A 24,027-nucleotide genomic window follows, 5' to 3' on the forward strand; every position below is an offset into this window, starting at 1 on the left:
CTCCACCGACCGCGTTCTTGTAACGCTTCCACTTAGCGATCTTCAAGGGTATGAAGATGCACTCCCTCTCTCTCTCGTTGCTAGTCTCTCCATAGATTGATCTTGGTGATGCGTAGAAAATTTTGAATTTCTGCTACATTCCCCAAGAAAAACGAACTAAGGAACCGGCCATTCTCCTGAAATTAGACTTCGAAAAAGCCTATGACCACGTGAACTGGAATTGTTTGCGCCAAGTCCTGCTCAGCCGGGGCTTCTCGGCCATGTAGGTTCATCGGGTGATGCAGCTGGTCTCGGGTGGCCAGACTGCGATCTCGATCAACGGGGAAGTAGGGAACTTCTTCCGGAATAAGCGGGGACTGCATCAGGGTGACACGATGTCCCCGTTGCTTTTCAACTTTGTTGTGGATGCCCTTGCTGCTATGCTTCGGAGGGCGACCACGGCTGGTCACATCAAAGGGGTGGTGGGCCATCTCATCCCAGGGGGGATCTCGCACTTGTAGGACGCAAATGATACACTGCTACTGTTCCAACCGGACACTCACATCATTGCAACGGTGAAAGCCTTGCTGCTGAGCTTCGAGCTGATGCCGGGCCTCAAAATCAATTTCCACAAGTGTGTAATGTTATCTATGGGGATAGATAGCGAGGAGGGGCGCCGCGTCGCGGACCTCCTCAATTGTAAAGTGGGAAAATTCCCTTCACATACTTAGGTTTACCCCTAGCGCCACGACGGTGACCATAGAGGATTGGGCACCCCTAAATGGCAAAGTGGGTAAGAAAGTGAGCCCCTGGCGTGGTAAGTTCATGTCCTCAGCGGCTAGGCTTGTACTGACCAACTCGAGTCTATCCGCGCTCCCCATGTTCGCCATGGGTATTTTCCTTTTGGTTGAGGGGGTTCACGCCAAAATGGACACGCCACAAGCCTGTTTCTTTTGGGAAGGAACGGACTCAAACGCAAATACCATATGGTCAAATGGGAAGAGGTATGCAGGCCCAAGTCCATGGGAGGACTAGGAATCACCAATACCAGGCTACAAAACATCGCACTAATGTGCAAGTGGATCTGGAAGCTCTAGCAAGGGGCGACATGCTTATGGGCTGATATCCTTCGGGCAAAATACTTTCCCAACGGGAACTTTTTCGAAGCAGAGACGAGGGCTCTCCTTTCTGGCAGGACCTGCAGGCTATTAGACCGGTTTTGACCAGGGGGCCAAATTCACCGTCGGCAACGGCCGCTCCACCTGTTTCTGGCTTGATTTTTGGGTAGGCACTCGTCCCCTTTGGGAGTATTTCCCGGACTTATATGCACTTGCGGTGCACCCTAATCTTAGGGTGGCAGAGGCTTTGGCTTCCCCACAGGCCATAGCCTTCTACCGCAACCTAAATGTACCGGAATCAGCAAGGTGGGGTACCTTGCTGGAGCTGGTTTCTCCCGGCGCTGCCAAACGAGCCAGACAGGGTGTCGTGGCATCTAAACGCCTCCGAGAAGTTTTCGGTCAAGTCCTTATACAACCAACTGTGCCAAGGGACGGTACGGAGGGAGGTGAAGGGACTTTGGCAAGCGCGCGTTCCGCTAAAGATCAAAGTTTTTCTTTGGCAAATGTTCCAGGATCGCCTCCCCACGTCCCTAAACATCGCAAAAAGAAATGGCCCGGCAACGGTCCATGTGCTTTATGTGGGAACCCCGAGAACGCAAACCACGTCTTCTTTCTTTGCCCTTTAGCTAGGTTTGCTTGGAGCGCTGTGCGCGAGGCAGCCGGAGTCCCATGGGACCCGCGCTCCTCTTCCGAACTTGTGGGACTTTTGGACTCGGTTCTGGGTCAACACAAGCGCGTGCTGTGGACTAGTGTAGGGGCCATGTTATGGTCATTATGGCTCACCCGCAACAAATTTACCATTGAGGGATCTTTCCCATCGCACCCGGCTAATATCATATGCAAATGTTCTATCCTACTGCAGCAGTGGAGTCCGTTGGCAAAGCGGAAGGACTCTAAGATGATGAAGCAAGCGCAAGATCGAGTTCACCAGGTCTATGTGGCGGCTAGGGAGCCGACGACACCCCCCTGATGTAGGGTGTGATCTTTTGTTTTGTTTCCGCGAGCCTGCGGGCTCCAGTCCATGGGCTGCGGCCTTGTATCGTGCTCGCCGTCTGGTTTCTAACCCTTCCTGACTTAGTCGCTAGCTCTGCCTGTGGCGTATGCTTTTGGTCTGTCCGTGTAATGACCGTCCGTTTATGCTACTCTGTCTGTTCCGTCGTGGGCTTTATTAATTTAAACCCGGATGCTTCCAGCGTCTTCATTCTAAAAAAAAGCACCCTTCCATTGCTCACCGCATGGAAGGCATACAAGATGAAGCCCGTTGCTGGGCCAAGGCTGGCACCAAAGAATTGGCACATCGTCCGCCAGGGGCGTTGCGTTTTCCTTGCATTGTTCATTATGTGCACAAAATAGAACCATGTTAACAATGTCCTGCCTTGCGTGGTGAATTCTGTAATGGACGATTATAAGAACACTTTTATTTAGTTAGTATATGAGCTGGTGTTTTCCAAGAAAAAAAGCCTTCCATAGTTCCATATGGCAAGCCCTACTTTCCAGATCCACTCACCCTATAACAACATCTACCAATGATGTAGCCCGTTTGAGAACTATGTCTTTTTGACGCTTCTAGAGCTTGCACGGAACTATGGAGCTGATGGAACAATGATCTTTCATCCTAACAATATAATTTGTTGTGGTGCTGCACCACTCCACCACCAATGAGTGTCCGACAGAGTCCACTCAACGTTGCCCCCAGGTGTTTAGCAGTTCCTACCAGACCAAACGAGCAAGGGCACATTCAACCAGCAAGTGATTGATAGTCTCCTGGTGTTGATCGCAACACCGACAGCCGGGCTGGCCCAGCAAACCTCGATGAGACAAGCGATTTCATGTCCATCATCTACTCTTCCACCCACTAACCATGCGAAGAAGATGCAATTCCGTGGAGCCTTGGAGTTACAACATATTTTAGCTATAGGCATCACCTGGTCCCAGTGCGTCAAGAAACATAAACTGAATGGATGGAAAACAAGCCATCCATCCCAATCTCTCATGGTTGAAGTATTCCTGAATCTCCTCCCCGGTTAGGTCAACACCATATCAAGCCTTCCCCAATGGCACAGGAGGGAGGCGGTCTATGCATCCAAAAGGTCACTCAACCACATGTCCTCGCAAAATATGGTGGGGTTGACATCTCCAACCATCGCACATGAGCTCATTGCATACCTATTTGTTTTTTATAAACACCTGTAACTATATTCATACTTATAACTACTACATAGACTTATTTGGATATACGATCCAAGAAAATACAAAGTAGGTCGGCGGGTACCTATGTTTTAGTTTGGGAAGACTTGGCCATCAGCTCGTGATCCTATATGGTCCCAAAGAGGCTCCATGTCCGCACATTTGTATCAAATTCCAACCCCTGCTTTCATAGGATCAATGCGCTTCAACCTCTTTTTTGAGGGGTAAAGCCATTTTTATATTGATCAAAAGCCACAACGAGTGGGATGATCATGACGTTGGCCAAACCAGACATAAGCCCCTGAGCTAAAGAAAGGAGACACTTAGCTAAACTGTGTGCTTCTACATTAACAACACGAATCTGAAAGCTAAAAATACAAGGAAAGGAGAAGCTCGGGCTTTGATTTCACTAATGATCACTCTGTAGCTACCCTGGTTGCTTTTTGAGATGTCGCCGACAACCTATTTGGAATCTGATCGAGGCAGTGACAAAGTTATGTAGTTGAAGATCTTCTGCCAAAGATATAGCCTCCGGAATAGCTATCGCCTCCAACTTGCGTGATCATGGACCCCCACAATGATCACTTGATCAGTGCTCTTCAACCACACCCCGTTGCTAGCATCGGTGTGTTTAGCTATCGCAAGTTTGGTAATTCCAGTTCACCGGCCCACTGCAGAATTCTCTCCTCTCACATCAGCCTGCCAACACAACTAGTGTTACACGCTAGAAACGGCCACAACCGAAGATCTTACATAGCAGAAGCAAATCACATGCCATAGTGAATAAAGCACCCCAAAATGGTTTCAACTTTAGGTTTTGCAAGTAGTGCCGTCAGATAAATAGTTGCACAAAAGTATCTTAACAAGCATGTACGCAAGTAGTACTTGTTTAAGACACTAGAGGATGAGATCGAGAGCTCTCAAACAGAACAGGATGGTGTGCAAAGGACATTTATTGTCGCCAATCTTATGCAGAGAGAGAATGGATTATGGACGGTGTCAATCTTTCTTGACGAAATCCCGCAGCTTGGTCAGCCATAGTTGATTGCAGAGTATGTCCTTGCTGATCAAGTACTGGTGCAACAACTTCATGTTCATGGGAGTGACCCCACGCAGCTCCAGATACTTGCGGAATGTCTCCTGTAGGTTGTCATCCAGCTCACTGCGTGCCTCCTGCAGGGTCTCATCCAGCTCACTGCTTGCAGCACATGGACAAAGAGCAATTATACGGCAGTTAATCCAAGCTCTCTACTAGTAGTAATTAACTTTTGAAAGGATTAAAGTGAACAAATAGATAGTTATCCAGGTTTAATCTGCTGCCTATATGCATTCATACCTGAAACCACGATCATCTTCCTCATGTCCCATGGCCCCTGATGGTGGGAGTCTCACGGACAAGGTATCGATGAAGATGTTGCCATTGTCAGGATAGGCAGTGCAGGTGAATTTAAGGTTTGATCCATCGGCCTTGGAAACCGTGACCATGAGAGGCATGCTACTGTCCCCTTCGTCTTCATCCGATGTATACCTAGAATCGGAGGATTCCTCCTCGTCCCCGTCTGGTTTGAGCATGGAAACCACGACCTCAATCTGCTCACCCTTCAAACTTCTTGTAAGAGTTATGTCTTTAAGCCCCTCCTCTTTGAGGATTTCGAATGGGAAGTCACTAGGAATCCCGTCAACCTGTTTTAAGATGGAAGGAAAAATCCAGGTTACAAACAATAACAATTGCTCCGAGAATTAACATGAAACCATGTTCACAACAGATTTAGAAGGAATAGGAAAAAGGCCAGGAAGTTGATTATTTTTCAGTCCTCGAAAAAAAAGGCAGTACCATGCATATTTTTATTCAGTTTGACTAATTCACATCTAGATGTTTTTTAAGGATGTCACATCTAAGCTCCCACAAATATATAATGCAGCAACAAAAAACAAAAAAACAAGGAAAAAAATAGACCACAAACAGAGTGGACATCAGTTTAGATTTGACATGATTATGTCACATCCAGATGCGTCCTAGATAGACCCATTTTTATTTGAGGAACCAATTAAGTTTTTTTTTTTGAGAAATCAGTACCATGCGTATTCACAATTAATCATGTAAAGATTGCAGATCTGATGCGAAATAAAAATAAAATGATTGTGCAAAACCTTACAGTTCTAAACTTCTGATAGGCAAGCCTATCCTTAATTAGAAAATTAAGATTAATTCTTTCAAGAGTAGGTCATGGATGAACGCATCAGGATCATAGAAAATCCATAAAATAAGCACGGACAGTAAGGAGATCAATCTCTACATCACATCATTTGTGTCACAACTCACAACTCACAAGTGCAGGAAATCTGTGAAATCCTCCCTGTTCGAGTAAAAACAACAAATAATAGGCCTAGCAGATGCCAGATGGGCGAATTAGATCGGCGGACGTACATACCAGGCCACTGTCGCGGGACCGCATCACGGAGTCGATGACGTCGATGACCTCCCAGTCGTGGATGGTGGCGTTGACAGATTCGGCGTGGGCGCGGAGGGGGGTAGCGTTGGTGCGGTGCACGGTGGCCTCGTCGCGGCAGGAGTCCACCTTGGCGCGGAGGGCACAGACGGAGAAGGAGGAGGAGCTCCGCTTTGTCGAGGAGAAGGTCGCGGCCGCGACCCTAGGACGGATCACGGCGGAGGCGCGGCGAGCGGCGGCGAGGAGGGCCATGGCGCGAACTTACAGCGGGGACGAAGGGGTTTAGTTGTGGGTTTTGCTAAGCACAAGGTGACTATACCGTGACTTTTATCCCTCAACGTGTTTCTTGAAAAAGAAGAAAGGGACTCCGTTTTTTGCGGGAAAGAAAATCTGGAATTTGACGCATTTTCCGGCTTCTTCGCTGGTTCTGTTTAGGCTGCAGGATTTCCTTGGTAGGCTACTCCGGATGGAAATCTCAACAATAATATTTTTGTACATAATAAAGCGAATATCCATTTCTGAGCCCAGGCTCATCTACACCTGGTCAAGAAAAAATACAAAAAAAATCCAAAAAATATCCAAAAACAATTGCATGGTAAATAATTTGGTGTGTGAGGTGGGCTTCAAATTTTAGATCATTTAGACATACGAGTAGCTCTCAGCAAAAAAGATATATTGGCTCAAAACAGTACATGAACAGTAAACTTTTTTACGGACCCCAAATTTGTCTTTTTAACCAAGAGCTACTAAAATGTCCTGATCTTAAACATGAAGCGTACCTCAGGCATCAAATTATCTACTATGAATTTTTGTTGAAAATTTTAAAATTTTCTAGTATTCATTTTGAATGTTTCCTTCATCAAGGGTACAGATGAGCCTGGGCACCGAATCACTGCTCTCATAATAAAGCCTCCAACATATTATTATTTTTTGAAACGAAGGCAAAATATTTGCCTCATGCATTAATTAAGGAGTTTAGAGTTGCTTTTATAAAAAAAGCCGAAGGAAATATTACAAAGCCACTACTCTCCCAGGATGATCTAACCAAGTGCTCTGCGCCTGCGGTTACCCAAGTGCTAGCATCTTCTGAATGTTTGAAAGCAACACGGATGGAAGCATCAACTTGTGACGAAAAACCTCCGAAAAAGGGTTTCCCCCCGCTTTGTATTACAAAGCAACCAACCGATACAATCAACGATAGGTGCTGGGGTGGAAGCAGCACAGACACGCCCAAAAGAACTGAAAGAGAAAGACAAAAGAGACAAATGCCGACAACGGCGGATCGACAAAAACGAAGAAGCCTCGCGACCACTGCGCCCGCCGGAAATCTCCCACCTAGCTCCTAGACTCCGAAGCGCCGGTACCAATCAACACCTCCAAGAAGGAACATGGCGAGGAGAGAGGAAGGGCAGCCCCCGACGCCCTCCAGGGAGGTCCGGTGGCACCCTCAGGCGCCACCGCGTTGGTGTCGATCATGCCGACTGGGATTTCTCCCGATCCCAACCATCACCTCGGGCGCTCCGGAGCCTGCCACCAAACCGACCACCATCCTGCACCAACATGGTCTTGAGGCTTCCACGCCGTCTCACCACGGCAACACGAAGAGAGGTATGCACACCGAAGAGCAGGAGCCGGGACTAGAGACAGCAACACCGTCGGCACGCGGGAGAGCTCAACCTCCACCGTCAATGATGGTAGCTGACCGGACGCAATAGCAGGAGCATACCAGGCCCGTGGGCCCACAGGCCCGGCTGGGCCCTCATAGGCTCGTGAAGCTCCCACCTTCGCCTTGCAGCAGGCACGCCGTCGGCGTCGCCGCCCCGGTCCAAGCTGCTCCTCCTCCCCACCACGCAGAAGACACCGAAGCCGCGCCGGAGATCAGCCCGCTAGGACCCAGATGGGCCCCGCAGGGCCCAGATCTGGGCCAGGGGAGCGCTGGCGACCACCCCGTACCACCAAGCCGTCCCGCAACCAAGGAGTCGTGCCGCCACCTCGCTCGCTGCCAGCCACCACCGCAGGGCCAGACCGCCGCCAAACCGAGCTACACCACCGCCGTCTCCTGCCCCGGGATGAAGAAACGAGCGTGCAGGGACTGGAAGTCCCACCGCCGCCAACACCACCTGGGCCGGCGCCAGTGGCGATAGCCGGCGGCGGCGGTGGGAAAGGGGGAGGGGTCGCCTAGAAGGAGGAGGCCGCGCGCCGCCCCGGCCACCTCCCAGGGAGGCGGCGCAGGGGCGGATCCGGGAGGGAGGAGGGAGGGGCGGGGCCGGGCTCGAGCAATCGGCGGCGCGAGGACGCCCGGCGGCGGCGGTAGGTCGCTAGGGGAGGAACCCTCTGTGACGAAAAACCCATGCATTTCTCTCGCACCATATGGTCCAGCATGTTAGCATAGTAAGGGAGGCTATCGCATTTCAATTGGGCATATTGGTGGCCGACATGTTGAGCCACCAGTCCTTCATGGAGTGCATCGTGATCCAGGATGAGATGTCGAGGTAGTCGAGCTTGAGCCAGCCCTTGATCATACCCCATAGTTTAATGGAGTACCGGCACTTGAAGAAGATGTGGTACACCGTTTCCATCGTCTGCTTGCATAGTGGACAGAGGCCACAGTTCGATCTGTCCGCCGTCCAGACTCGATTTTGAATTGCCAGCCATGCAAAGAATTTCATGTTAGGAGGGGGTGGGGGCAGACCTTCCAAACGGCGGTGCCCATGGGCGAACGGACCGACCCCAGAAGTTGCACACTATACGCGGATGTGGCAGAATATACCCAGATGTCGGTATGCTTCCATGTAATGATGTCATCGGCGTCCACAGCGAGGGAGATGGCCCTCAGCCGAGCCCATAAGGTGACAAGCTGCCGGATGTGGTCCATCGTCCAGTTGTTGGGGAGCTTGATTTTGGACAGCCACGCATCCACAAGCATGGCCTCCTTCACCTTCCACTTCTTCCTGGTGGAAGCCTCGAAGATGAGCGGAATATTACACCCAATGCATGTGAGCACACGGATGCTACGGTACTAAAATCTCAGCAGACCAGACGTCACTATAGAAAAATGGTTGTTTCCGAATGTGAGTTGGTTTGCCTACTTTATTTCATCTGGTACTCGACAAACAAGCCCTTTTCGAGTGGGTATCAGGGCAAAACACTCGCAAAAAAAAGGAGAAGTCAGTAAACATGTGTTTTGGCTAGAGTTACACTGGACATGCTCTGTCAAGTGTTTATCATAAGACACTTGGCAAACAATTTTAAAAAATGCATGTGTTCACTTAAATTTTCAAGAGCAAACTTTTAAAATTTTGAGTTTATTTATTTTCAAAAGGAGATATAAATATATATTAGTACCAAAATATGGATTTTGATTGAAGTTATAGCCCATTTTTATGTACATGTAGATCAAAACTGAATATTGTCAGATAAATAGCCAAAAATGCAATTAATGTCGTAAAATTAGCAAATGATTCCAAAAAAAAATACCAAAAATGGCAATAGCAGCGTAATGAATAGGAATGTTTAGATCAAAATTTGTTGCTATAGTTAAGGCATTAAATGAATTTTTGGGCATTTAAGAAATATAATTCAAATTTGAATTGCAAATGCATGAAAATGAAAATGAAAAGGTTGGAAAAAATGGGTTTAAAAATCTTTATTTATATTCTTGAATGTAGTTAAAGGCCTTATCCACGAATAGATAAAGCAATCTCAAACATCAAGGTGTCCATTTACATGTTGGGTGCGACACGGCAACATGCAGAGAGCGATGCCTCCGACATCAGCCACAAACTGTTGATGTCTAATCTCTACAGGGTTTGAGCTAGTTTTTTCTTCTCCTGTTAACGAGGCAGGGCATTTCTTGGAAAATTGAACCGTCTCACGAGAGATGTCCTTTATTTATTTATTTTGAGGATACGAGAGATGTCTATCGATATCATTATTATCATCTCATGGCGGACTCTCACCGAGCTTACGACCAGTCACTAGTAGAAAAGGGGGCATTGGTCCAGGCCGGGTCAGCCCATTAGTCCCGGTTCAGTTCAGAACCGGGACCAATGGTGGCATTGGATCCGGTTCGTGAGCCCCGGGGGCCGGCCGGGCCACGTGAGCCATTGGTCCCGGTTCGTCTGGACCTTTTGGTCCCGGTTGGTGGGACGAACCGGGACCAATGGGCCTCGCTCCTGGCCCACCACCATTGGTCCCGGTTGATGCCACGAACCGGGACCAAAGGCTGCCCTTTAGTCCAGGTTCATGCCACCAAACGGGACCAATTAGGTGCCTATATATACCCCCTCGCGTAAGAGGAGAGCACACTGCTCTGTTTTTTCTGGCCGCCGAGGGGGAGAGGGCTTGGTGGTGCTCTAGCTCACCTCCTATGCACACAAGATGTTCGATGGAATGTTCGAGCCACACTACTTAAGCTTTTTCCTCTCCAAGCTCGACCTCCAAGCTCCATTTTCCTCAATATTTGTCTAGGTTTAGCGGTTCGTCACGCCCCGTACCCGTCTTCACCGCCGTCGATCACCCGCGCCGATCTCATCGTCGACACCACCGTGGTGAGCCTCTTGCTCTTATCTTCTTTCTGAAAGGAAAAATATTCTTACTTGTATGTTTAGATAGATACTTGTATTATTTTCTTACTTTTATTATTGCATCTTATATAGTCCGATGGTTTTGGTATCCGCCCCCGTCGGCCCTCGTCCTGTCTATGATTCGGATGTGGTATATATATTATCTTTTCATAACTATTGGTTCATTTATTGTTTATGAAAATTATGCCGACCAACGTGACATAGATTTTATTTATCTAGGAGGTTGTTGAACCGGAAATTCCAACTGACCCTATTGTCGAGAGGTTAAATTTAGTTGAAGAAGAAAACAATTTCTTGAAGGTAAAAATAAGAAAAATTGAGGAGGAGAAGATGATATTGGAGTTGCATGTTGCGGATGTCGTCGATGATCACAAGATCAAGATGGATGCAATGCGCTTGAAGATTAGAAAGATCAGAAAATATGCCATTCATACCGATGCTTGGTATCATTATGCCGTTGGATCAGTTGTTACCTTGGTTGCGATTATGATCGCATTTGTTTTCGCATTGAAATGTTTTACATAGTTTTAATGTATGGTTTAATTAATTTAGATGCTCTGCAGAGCTTTATGTTGTTCTGTAATGATTTTCGCTTGAAGATGAGAACTATGTATGTACTTTAGTTTTAATGTGATGATGAACTTCTATTAATTTGGTCACTTAGTTATCTATTCATGATGTTCTGTAATGATTTTTGACACACTTAATTATATATAATGCACGCAGATGAACCCGCAATGGATGTACAGTAACAGACACACCTCCGAGTACATTAAGGGAGTGCATGATTTTCTCGAAGTGGCTGAGGCAAACAAGCAGAATGGTTTTATGTGTTGTCCATGCCCTATATGTGGGAATACAAAGTCTTACTCTGACCGGAAAATCCTTCACACCCACCTGCTTTACAAGGGTTTCATGCCACACTATAATGTTTGGACGAGGCACGGAGAAATAGGGGTTATGATGGAAGAGGGCAAAGAAGAAGAGTACGATGACAACTATGTGCCCCTGAATACGGTGATGCTACTGAACATCAAGAGGAACCAGACGATGTGCACGATGATGCTGCAACAGGCGAAGCTGCTGAAGATCAAGAGGAACCAGACGATGTGCCCGATGATGATGATCTCCGCCGGGTCATTGTCGATGCAAGGACACAATGCGAAAGTCAAAAGGAGAAGCTAAAGTTCGATCGCATGTTAGAGGATCACAAAAAAGGGTTGTACCCCAATTGCGAAGATGGCAACACAAAGCTCGGTATCGTACTGGAATTGCTGCAGTGGAAGGCAGAGAATGCTGTGCCAGACAAAGGATTTGAGAAGCTACTGAAAATATTGAAGAAGAAGCTTCCAAAGGATAACGAATTGCCCGACAGTACATACGCAGCAAAGAAGGTCGTATGCCCTCTAGGATTGGAGGTGGAGAAGATACATGCATGCTCTAATGACTGCATCCTCTACCGCGGTGCGTACAAGGATCTGAACGCATGCCCGGTATGCGGTGCATTACGGTATAAGATCAGATGAGATGACCCTGGTGATGTTGACAGCGACCCCCCCAGGAAGAGGGTTCCTGCGAAGGTGATGTGGTATGCTCCTATAATACCACGGTTGAAACGTCTGTTCAGAAACGGAGAGCATGCCAAGTTGATGCGATGGCACAGTGAGGACCGTAAGAAAGACGGGAAGTTGAGAGCACCCGCTGACGGGTCGCAGTGGAGAAAAATCGAGAGAAAGTACTGGGCTGAGTTTGCACATGACCCAAGGAATGTATGGTTTGCTTTAAGCGCGGATGTCATTAATCCTTTCGGGGAGCAGAGCAGCAATCAGAACACCTGGCCCATGACTCTATGTATGTATAACCTTCCTCCTTGGATGTGCATGAAGCGGAAGTTCATTATGATGCCAGTTCTCATCCAAGGCCCTAAGCAACCCGGCAACGACATTCATGTGTACCTATGGCCATTAGTTGAAGAACTTTTACAGCTGTGGAATGGAAACGATGTACGTACGTGGGATGAGCACAAATAGGAGGAATTTGACTTAAAGGCGTTGCTATTCGTGACCATCAACGATTGGCCCGCTCTGAGTAACCTTTCAGGACAGACAAACAAGGGATACCACGCATGCACGCACTGTTTAATTGACACCGAAAGTATATACCTGGGAAGCTGCAGGAAGAATGTGTACCCGGGCCATCGTCGATTTCTTCCGACCAACCATCATTGTCGAAAGAAAGGCAAGCATTTTAAAGGCGAGGCAGATCACCGGAAGAAGCCTGCCATGCGTACCGGTGATCACATACTTGCTATGGTCAATGATTTACACGTAATCTTTGGAAAGGGTCCCGGCACACTAGTTGTTCCGAATGACGCTGGGGGACACACACCCATGTGGAAGAAGAAATCTATATTTTGGGACCTACCCTACTGGAAAGACCTAGAGGTCCGCTCTTCAATTGGCGTGATGCACGTGACGAAGAACCTTTGCGTGAACCTACTAGGCTTCTTGGGGGTGTATGGAAAGACAAAAGATACAACTGAGGCACGGGAGGAGCTGCAACATTTGCACGAAAAAGACGGCATGCCTCCAAAGCAGTATGAAGGTCCTGCCAGCTATGCTCTTACCAAAGAAGAGATGGAAATCTTCTTTGAATGTTTGCTTAGTATGAAGGTTCCAACTGGATTCTCGTCGAATATAAAGGGAATAATAAATATGACAGAGAAAAAGTTCCAGAACCTAAAGTCTCATGACTGCCACGTGATTATGACGCAACTGCTTCCGGTTGCATTGAGGGGGCTTCTACCAGAAAACGTCCGATTAGCCATTGTGAAGCTATGTGCATTCCTCAATGCAATCTCTCAGAAGGTGATCGATCCAGAAATCATACCAAGGCTAAGGAGTGATGTGGTGCAATGTCTTGTCAGTTTCGAGCTGGTGTTCCCACCATCCTTCTTCAATATCATGACACACATCCTAGTTCATCTAGTCGACGGGATTGTCATTCTGGGCCCCATATTTCTACACAATATGTACCCCTTTGAGAGGTTCATGGGAGTCCTAAAGAAATATGTCCATAACCGCGCTAGGCCAGAAGGAAGCATCTCCATGGGCCATCAAACAGAGGATGTCATCGGGTTTTGTGTTGACTTCATTCCTGGCCTTAAGAAGATAGGTCTCCCTAAATCGCGGTATGAGGGAAGACTGACTGGAAAAGGCACGCTTGGAAGGGACTCAATAATATGAAGGGACGGATATTCTTGGTCTCAAGCACACTACGCAGTTCTATAGAACTCTACCTTGGTGATCCCGTATGTCGATGAACACAAGAACAGTCTGCGCTCCAAACACCCGGAGCAGTGCGACGACTGGATTACATGTGAACACATCAGGACTTTCAGCAGTTGGTTGGAAACACGTCTTAGAGGTGACAACACTGTTTGTGATAGCTGTACTTGTTGTCCAGGGGACCATCTTCGACTGTTACGATTTGGAAAGGATATGAGATAAATGGGAATACATTTTACATGATTAACCAAGATCAAAAGAGAACCAACCAAAACAACGGTGTCCGCTTTGATGCAACAGCCGAGAGGGGAAAGGACACGTATTATGGTTACATAGTGGACATATGGGAACTTGACTACGGACATGATTTTAAGGTTCCTTTGTTTAAGTGCAAATGGGTCAATCCGTCAGGAGGCGGGGTACAGGTAGACCCACAGTACGGAATGACAACAGTGGATCTGAAAAATCTTGGTCACACTGACGAACCGTTCGTCCTAGCCAATGATGTGGCACAGGTTATCTATGTGAAGGACATGTCTACCAGACCGATAAAAAGAAAAGATAAGGAAGCGAATACATCATACGATGAGCCAAAGCGCCACATAGTTCTTTCAGGAAAAAGGGACATCGTGGGAGTGGAGGGCAAGACAGACATGTCTGAAGATTATGAAAAGTTTCATGAAATTCCTCCCTTCAAAGTCAAGGATGACCCCCATCCTGATAAACGATGAAGATTATCCATGGTTACGGCGCAATAAGCAAATGACACAAGCGAAGAAAAAGTGAAGACTTTCTCCCGCAACTATTATGATGATACCATGCCAACTTTGTGTTGGAAATATGCCCTAGAGGCAATAATAAAAGTGTTATTATTATATTTCTTTGTTCATGATAATAGTCTTTTATTCATGCTATAACTGTATTATCCGGAAATCGTAATACACGTGTGAATACATAGACCACAATATGTCCCTAGTGAGCCTCTAGTTGACTAGCTCGTTGTGATCAACAGATAGTCATGGTTTCCTAGCTATGGACATTGGATGTCATTGATAACGGGATCACATCATTAGGAGAATGATGTGATGGACAAGACCCAATCTTAAGCATAGCACAAAGGTCGGTTAGTTCGTTTGCTAGAGCTTTTCCAATGTCAAGTATCTCTTCCTTAGACCATGAGATCGTGTAACTCCCGGATACCGTAGGAGTGCTTTGGGTGTACCAAACGTCACAATGTAACTAGGTGACTATAAAGGTGCATTACAGGTATCTCCGAAAGTGTCTGTTGGGTTGACACGGATCGAGACTGGGATTTGTCACTCCGTATGACGGAGAGGTATCTCTGGGCCCACTCGGTAATGCATCATCATAATGAGATCAAGGTGACCAAGTGTTTGGTCACGGGATCATGCATTACGGTACGAGTAAAGTGACTTGCCGGTAACGAGACTGAACGAGGTATTGGGATATCGACGATCGAGTCTCGGGCATTTAACGTACCGATTGACAAAGGGAATTGTATACGGGGTTTGATCGAATCCTCGACATCATGGTTCATCCGATGACATCATCGAGGAGCATGTGGGAGCCAACATGGGTATCCAGATCCCGCTGTTGGTTATTGACCGGAGAGTCTCGGTCATGTCTGCATGTCTCTCGAACCCGTAGGGTCTACACACTTAAGGTTCGGTGACGCTAGGGTTACCATGAAGACAAGTATGTGATTACTGAAAGTTGTTCGGAGTCCCGGATGAGATCCCGGACGTCACGAGGAGTTCCGGAATGGTCCGGAGGTAAAGTTTTATATATGGGAAGTTGTTAAACGGACACCAGAAAGTTTCGGGGTCATACCAGTATTGTACCGGGACCACCGGAGAGGTTCCGGGGGTCCACCGGGAGGGACCACCCCTCCCGGGGGGCCACTTGGGCTGCGTAGGGATAGCAGCCAGCCCCTGGTGGGCTTGGCGCGCCCCCCTTGGGCCCATGCGCCTAGGGTTGGGGGGGAAACCCTAAAGGGGGCGCACCCCCTTGCTTGGGGGGCAAGCCCCCCACCCTTTGGCCGCCGCCCCCCCTCTAGGGTTTCCCCTAGAGGGCCAGCCCCCTTGACCCTCTCCTCCTATATATAGAGGGGTGAGGGGAGGGCTGCTACACGACACAACTCAAGGCACAGCCCCTCCCCTCCCCAACACCTCTCCTCCTCCGTACGTGCTTAGCGAAGCCCTGTCGGAGTACTGCTGCACCAACTACACCACGCCGTCGTGCTGCCGTTGGAGCTGCCTTCCTCAACCTCTCCTTCCTCCTTGCTGGATCAAGACAGAGGAGACGTCGTCCGTACCATACGTGTGTTGAACACGGAGGTGCTGTCTGTTCAGCACTTGGTCATCGGTGATCCGAATCACGACGAGTACGACTCCATCATCACCATCCCCTTGAACGCTTCCGCACTCGATCTACAAGTGGTATGTAGATGCAAACTCTTCCCCTTGACTCGTTGCTTAGATGAACTCATAGATGGATCTTGGTGAAACCGTAGATTTTTTTTTTAATTTTCTGCAACGTTCCCCAACAGTGGCATCATGAGCTAGGTCTATGCGTAGTTCTCTTTGCACGAGTAGAACACAATTTTGTTGTGGGCGTGGATCTTGTCAACTTACTTGCCACTACTAATCTTTTCTTGCTTCAACGGCATTGTGGGATGAAGCGGCCCGGACCAACCTTACACGTACTCTTACGTGAGACCGGTTCCACCGATTGACATGCACTAGTTGCATAAGGTGGCTGGCGGGTGTCTGTCTCTCCCACTTTAGTTGGAGCGGATTCGATGAAAAGGGTCCTTATGAAGGGTAAATAGAAGTTGACAAAATCACGTTGTGGTTATTCATAGGTAAGAAAACGTTCTTGCTAGAACCCAATTGCAGCCACGTAAAAGATGCAACAACAATTAGAGGACGTCTAACTTGTTTTTGCAGCGATTGATCATGTGATGTGATATGGCCAGAAGTTGTGATGAATGATGAATTGTGATGTATGAGATCATGTTCTTTGTAATAGGATTCACGACTTGCATGTCGATGAGTATGACAACCGGCAGGAGCCATAGGAGTTGTCTTTATTTTGTATGACCTGCGTGTCATTGAAGAACGCCATGTAACTTACTTTACTTTATTGCTAAACGTGTTAGTCATAGAAGTAGAAGTAGTCGTTGGCGTGACAACTTCATGAAGACACGATGATGGAGATCATGATGATGGAGATCATGGTGTCATGCCGGTGACAAGATGATCATGGAGCCCCGAAGATGAAGATCAAAGGAGCTATATGATATTGGCCATATCATGTCACTACTTTATAAAATTGCATGTGATGTTTATTATGTTTTATGCATCTTGTTTACTTAGGACGACGGTAGTAAATAAGATGATCCCTTACAACAATTTCAAGAAGTGTTCTCCCCTAACTGTGCACCGTTGCTAAAGTTCGTCGCTTCTAAGCACCACGTGATGATCGGGTGTGATGGATTCTTACGTTCACATACAACGGGTCTAAGACAGTTTTACATAGCAAAACACTTAGGGTTAACTTGACGAGCCTAGCATGTACAGACATGGCCTCGGAACACGGAGACCGAAAGGTCGAACACGAGTCGTATGGAAGATACGATCAACATGAGAATGTTCACCGATGATGACTAGTCCGTCTCACGTGATGATCGGACACGGGCTAGTCGACTCGGATCGTGTAACACTTAGATGACTAGAGGGATGTCTAATCTGAGTGGGAGTTCATAATTTGATTAGAACTTAATTATCATGAACTTAGTCTAAAACCTTTGCAAATATGTCTTGTAGATCAAATGGCCAACGCTCATGTCAACATGAACTTCAACGCGTTCCTAGAGAAAACCAAGCTGAAAGATGATGGCAGCAACTATACGGACTGGGTCTGGAACCTGAGGATCATCCTCATAGCTGCCAGGAAACAATATGTCCTAGAAGGACCGCTAGGTGACGCTCCCGTCCCAGAGAACCAAGACATTATGAATGCTTGGCAGTCTCGTGCTGATGATTACTCCCTCGTTCAGTGCGGCATGCTTTACAGCTTAGAACCGGGGCTCCAAAAGCGTTTTGAGCATCACGGAGCATATGAGATGTTCGAGGAGCTGAAACTAGTTTTCCAAGCTCACGCCCGGGTCGAGAGATATGACATCTCCGACAAGTTCTATAGTTGTAAGATGGAGGAAAATAGTTCTGTCAGTGAGCACATACTCAAGATGTCTGGGTTGCACAACCGTATGACCCAGTTGAATATTAACCTTCCTGATGAGGCAGTCATTGACAGAATCCTTCAGTCGCTCCCACCAAGCTACAAGAGCTTTGTGATGAACTACAATATGCAGGGGATGGTAAAGACCATTCCTGAAGTATTTTCTATGCTGAAGTCAGCAGAGGTTGAAATCAAGAAAGAACATCAAGTGTTGATGGTCAATAAGACCACTAAGTTCAAGAAGGGCAAGGGTAAGAAGAACTTCAAGAAGGACGGCAAAGAGGTTGCCGCGCCCGGTAAGCCAGTTGCCGGGAAGAAGTCAAAGAATGGACCCAAGCCTGAGACTGAGTGCTTTTATTGCAAGGGGAAGGGTCACTGGAAGCGGAACTGCCCCAAATAGTTAGCGGATAAGAAGGCCGACAACACTAAAGGTATATTTGATATACATGTAATTGATGTGTACCTTACCAGTACTCGTAGTAACTCCTGGGTATTTGATACCGGTGCCATTGCTCATATTTGTAACTCACAGCAGAAGCTGCGGAATAAGCGGAGACTGGCGAAGGACGAGGTGACGATGCGCGTCGGGAATGGTTCCAGAGTCGATGTGATTGCCGTCGGCACGCTACCTCTACATTTACCCACGGGATTAGTTTTGAACCTTAATAATTGTTATTTAGTGCCAAGTTTGAGCATGAACATTGTATCTGGATCTCGTTTAATACGAGATGGCTACTCATTTAAGTCTGAGAATAATGGTTGTTCGATTTATATGAGAGATATGTTTTATGGTCATGCTCCGATGGTTAATGGTTTATTCTTAATGAATCTCGAATGTAGTGTTACACATATTCATAGCGTGAATACCAAAAGATGTAAAGTTGATAATGATAGTCCCACATACTTGTGGCACTGCCGCCTTGGTCACATTGGTGTCAAGCGCATGAAGAAACTCCATGCTGATGGACTTTTGGAGTCTCTCGATTATGAAACGTTTGACACATGCGAACCATGCCTCATGGGCAAGATGACCAAGACTCCGTTCTCCGGAACAATGGAGCGAGCAACCAACTTGTTGGAAATCATACATACCGATGTGTGCGGTCCAATGAGTGTTGAGGCTCGCGGAGGATATCGTTATGTTCTCACTCTCACAGATGACTTGAGTAGATATGGGTATGTCTACTTGATGAAACACAAGTCTGAGACCTTTGAAAAGTTCAAGGAATTTCAGAATGAGGTAGAGAATCAACGTGACCGAAAGATAAACTTCCTACGATCAGATCGTGGAGGAGAATACTTAAGTCACGAATTTGGTACACACTTAAGGAAATGTGGAATCGTTTCACAACTCACGTCGCCTGGAACACCTCAGCGTAACGGTGTGTCCGAACATCGTAATCGCACTCTATTGGATATGGTGCGGTCTATGATGTCTCTTACCGATTTACCGCTATCATTTTGGGGATACGCTCTAGAGACAGCTACATTCACTTTAAATAGGGCACCGTCTAAATCCGTTGAGACGACACCGTATGAATTATGGTTTGGGAAGAAACCTAAGCTGTCGTTTCTGAAAGTTTGCTGATGCGATGCTTATGTCAAGAAACTTCAACCTGAGAAGCTCGAACCCAAGTCGGAAAAATGCGTCTTCATAGGATACCCTAAGGAAACCATTGGGTATACCTTCTACTTAAGATCCGAGGGCAAGATCTTTGTCGCTAAGAACGGATCCTTTCTGGAAAAAGAGTTTCTCTCGAAAGAAGTAAGTGGGAGGAAAGTAGAACTCGATGAAGTACTACCTCTTGAGCGGGACAGTAGTGCAGCTCAGGAAGATGTTCCTGTGATGCCTACACCAACTGAAGAAGAAAATAATGATGATGATCAAGGTACTTCGGATCAAGTTGCTACTGAACTTCGTAGGTCCACAAGGACACGTTCCGCACCAGAGTGGTACGGCAACCCTGTCCTGGAAATCATGTTGTTAGACAACGGTGAACCTTCGAACTATGAAGAAGCAATGGCGGGCCCAGATTCCAACAAATGGCTAGAAGCCATGAAATCCGAGATAGAATCCATGTATGAAAATAAAGTATGGACTTTGACTGACTTGCCCGATGATCGGCGAGCGATAGAAAACAAATGGATCTTTAAGAAGAAGACGGACGCGGATGGTAATGTCACCATCTATAAAGCTTGACTTGTCGCTAAGGGTTATCGGCAAGTTCAAGGGATTGACTACGATGAGACTTTCTCTCCAGTAGCGAAGCTTAAGTCCGCCCGAATCATGTTAGCAATTGCCGCATACTATGATTATGAGATATGGCAGATGGACGTCAAAACGGCATTCCTTAATGGTTATCTTAAGGAAGAACTGTATATGATGCAGCCAGAAGGTTTCGTCGATCCTAAGAACGCTAACAAAGTATGCAAGCTCCAGCGATCCATTTATGGGCTGGTGCAAGCATCTCGGAGTTGGAACATTCGCTTTGATGAGATGATCAAAGCGTTTGGGTTTATGCAGACTTATGGAGAAGCCTGCATTTACAAGAAAGTGAGTGGGAGCTCTGTAGCATTTCTCATATTATATGTAGATGACATACTCCTGATGGGAAATGATATAGAATTCTTGGACAGCATTAAGGCCTACTTGAATAAGTGTTTTTCAATGAAGGACCTTGGAGAAGCTGCTTATATATTAGGCATCAAGATCTATAGAAATAGATCGAGACGCCTCATAGGTCTTTCACAAAGCACATACCTTGATAAGATTTTGAAGAAGTTCAAAATGGATCAGTCTAAGAAGGGGTTCTTGCCTGTATTGCAAGGTGTGAGATTGAGCTCGGCTCAATGCCCGACCACGACAAAAGATAAAGAAGAGATGAGTGTCATCCCCTATGCTTCAACCATAGGATCTATTATGTATGCCATGCTGTGTACCAGACCTGATGTAAACCTTGCCGTAAGTTCGGTAGGAAGATACCAAAGTAATCCCGGCAAGGAACACTGGACAGCGGTCAAGAATATCCTAAAGTACCTGAAAAGGACGAAGGACATGTTTCTCGTTTATGGAGGTGACAAAGAGCTCATCGTAAAGGGTTATGTCGACGCTAGCTTCGACACAGATCTGGATGACTCTAAGTCACAAACCGGATACGTGTATATGTTGAATGGTGGAGCAGTAAGCTGGTGTAGCTGCAAGCAGAGCGTCGTGGCGGGATCTACATGTGAAGCGGAGTACATGGCAGCCTCGGAGGCAGCGCATGAAGCTATTTGGGTGAAGGAGTTCATCACAGAACTAGGAGTCATACCCAATGCGTCGGGGCCGATCAAACTTTTCTGTGACAATACTGGAGCTATTGCCCTTGCGAAGGAGCCCAGATTTCACAAGAAGACCAGGCACATCAAGCGTCGTTTCAACTCCATCCGTGAGAATGTTCAAGATGGAGACATAGAAATTTGCAAAGTACATACGGATCTGAATGTCGCAGATCCGTTGACTAAACCTCTCTCGCGAGCGAAACATGATCAACACCAGAACTCTATGGGTGTTCGATTCATCACAATGCAACTAGATTATTGACTCTAGTGCAAGTGGGAGACTGTTGGAAATATGCCCTAGAGGCAATAATAAAAGTGTTATTATTATATTTCTTTGTTCATGATAATAGTCTTTTATTCATGCTATAACTGTATTATCCGGAAATTGTAATACACGTGTGAATACATAGACCACAATATGTCCCTAGTGAGCCTCTAGTTGACTAGCTCGTTGTGATCAACAGATAGTCATTGTTTCCTGGCTATGGACATTGGATGTCGTTGATAACGGGATCACATCATTAGGAGAATGATGTGATGGACAAGACCCAATCTTAAGCATAGCACAAAGGTCGGTTAGTTCGTTTGCTAGAGCTTTTCCAATGTCAAGTATCTCTTCCTTAGACCATGAGATCGTGTAACTCCCGGATACCGTAGGAGTGCTTTGGGTGTACCAAACGTCAGAACGTAACTGGGTGACTATAAAGGTGCATTACAGGTATCTCCGAAAGTGTCTGTTGGGTTGACACGAATCGAGACTGGGATTTGTCACTCCGTATGACGAAGAGGTATCTCTGGGCCCACTCGGTAATGCATCATCATAATGAGCTCAAGGTGACCAAGTGTTTGGTCACGGGATCATGCATTACGGTACGAGTAAAGTGACTTGCCGGTAACGAGACTGAACGAGGTATTGGGATACCGACGATTGAGTCTCGGGCATGTAACGTACCGATTGACAAAGGGAATTGTATACGGGGTTTGATCGAATCCTCGACATCGTGGTTCATCCGATGACATCATCGAGGAGCATGTGGGAGCCAACATGGGTATCCAGATCCCGCTGTTGGTTATTGACCGGAGAGTCTCGGTCATGTCTGCATGTCTCCCGAACCCGTAGGGTCTACACACTTAAGGTTCGGTGACGCTAGGGTTATCCGGAAGACAAGTATGTGATTACTGAAAGTTGTTCGGAGTCCCGGATGAGATCCCGGACGTCACGAGGAGTTCCGGAATGGTCCGGAGGTAAAGTTTTATATATGGGAAGTTGTTAAACGGACACCGGAAAGTTTCGGGGTCATACCGGTATTGTACCGGGACCACCGGAGAGGTTCCGGGGGTCCACCGGGAGGGACCACCCCTCTCGGGGGGCCACTTGGGCTGCGTAGGGATAGCAGCCAGCCCCTGGTGGGCTTGGCGCCCCCCCTTGGGCCCATGCGTCTAGGGTTGGGGGGGGGGGAAACCCTAAAGGGGGCGCACCCCCTTGCTTGGGGGGCAAGCCCCCCACCCTTTGGCCGACGCCCCCCCTCTAGGGTTTTCCCTAGAGGGCCAGCCCCCTTGCCCCTCTCCTCCTATATATAGAGGGGTGAGGGGAGGGCTGCTACACGACACAACTCAAGGCGCAGCCCCTCCCCTCCCCAACACCTCTCCTCCTCCGTACGTGCTTGGCGAAGCCCTGTCGGAGTACTGCTGCACCAACTACACCACGCCGTCGTGCTGCCGTTGGAGCTGCCTTCCTCAACCTCTCCTTCCTCCTTGCTGGATCAAGACGGAGGAGACGTCGTCTGTACCGTACGTGTGTTGAACACGGAGGTGCTGTCCGTTCAGCACTTGGTCATCGGTGATCCGAATCACGAGGAGTACGACTCCATCATCACCATCCCCTTGAACGCTTCCGCACCCGATCTACAAGTGGTATGTAGATGCAAACTCTTCCCCTTGACTCGTTGCTTAGATGAACTCATAGATGGATCTTGTGAAACCGTAGAATTTTTTTTTTAATTTTCTGCAACGTTCCCCAACACTTTGTAACAGACGAGTATGATATCATTGTCCGTTTTGTACATGCACATGCTATGTGGGTGAAATTATGATACTATGCCAACTTTCAACTTTTTCAGAGTTCATTTGAAATGCTTTAATGTCTTATGGTTCAGCCCTCGTAATACCATTAATCCCAGTTCGCTCCTTGTCAACTATGTTCTCACCAAGAACACTCTCAAGAGGGCAGCCACGTGGGTCATTGGTCCCGGTTCGTCTGGACCTTTTAGTCCCGGTTCCACGCACGAACCGGGACCAATGCGCCTCGCCCCTGGCCCATGACCATTAGTCCTGGGTTGGTCCTCGTTGTGCTTAGAGTTTAGTCCCACCTCGCCAACCGAATGGCGCTCACACCGGTTTATAAGCCCGTCCCTCTCTGCCTTGTTGAGCTCCACTGAAAGTGAAAATAGATGCCCCTATACAGGGAATTTGACCTAAATTCATAGTGAATTTCTCTGAAATTCATAGAAATTTATTATGAATTTAGGTTGAATTTTCTCTATAGGCGCATCTATATTTATTTTTTAGTAAAGTTAATCACAAACTGGTGATTCACACAAATTTCAAAGAATTCAAATTTTAACTATTCAAATTTGTAAACTAATGGCACAAACAGAAAGTTTATAATTTTTCTAAAACTAATGGCACTAACAGAAAGTTTATAATTTTGCTGACCAAAAAGCAAAAAACAAAGAAAATAAATAATACAGAAAACAATACGAAAAAACTGGAAACAAAATAAAAATAGCAACAATAAGTATTTTGTTGTAAGTAGAAACAAAATAAAATAAATAAA

The 24,027-nt window shown here is 46.9% G+C and overlaps 1 protein-coding gene across 1 annotated transcript; it reads right to left on the reverse strand.

Annotated features, from left to right (window-relative positions):
* Nucleotides 1-4,097: 4,097 nt before the first annotated feature.
* Nucleotides 4,098-5,986, reverse strand: LOC119279239 (uncharacterized protein At2g39795, mitochondrial-like). The gene is made up of 3 exons (XM_037560555.1): nucleotides 5,717-5,986; nucleotides 4,621-4,967; nucleotides 4,098-4,479 (listed from the first exon to the last, which is right to left on the reverse strand). Exons 1-3 carry the CDS (start codon nucleotides 5,984-5,986, stop codon nucleotides 4,284-4,286), a joined length of 813 nt encoding a protein of 270 aa, XP_037416452.1. The 3' UTR covers nucleotides 4,098-4,283.
* Between the last annotated feature and the right edge of the window lie 18,041 nt (nucleotides 5,987-24,027).

This window comes from Triticum dicoccoides, chromosome 3B (genome assembly GCF_002162155.2).
Source record: "Triticum dicoccoides isolate Atlit2015 ecotype Zavitan chromosome 3B, WEW_v2.0, whole genome shotgun sequence".
NCBI classification, from domain to species: Eukaryota; Viridiplantae; Streptophyta; class Magnoliopsida; order Poales; family Poaceae; genus Triticum; species Triticum dicoccoides.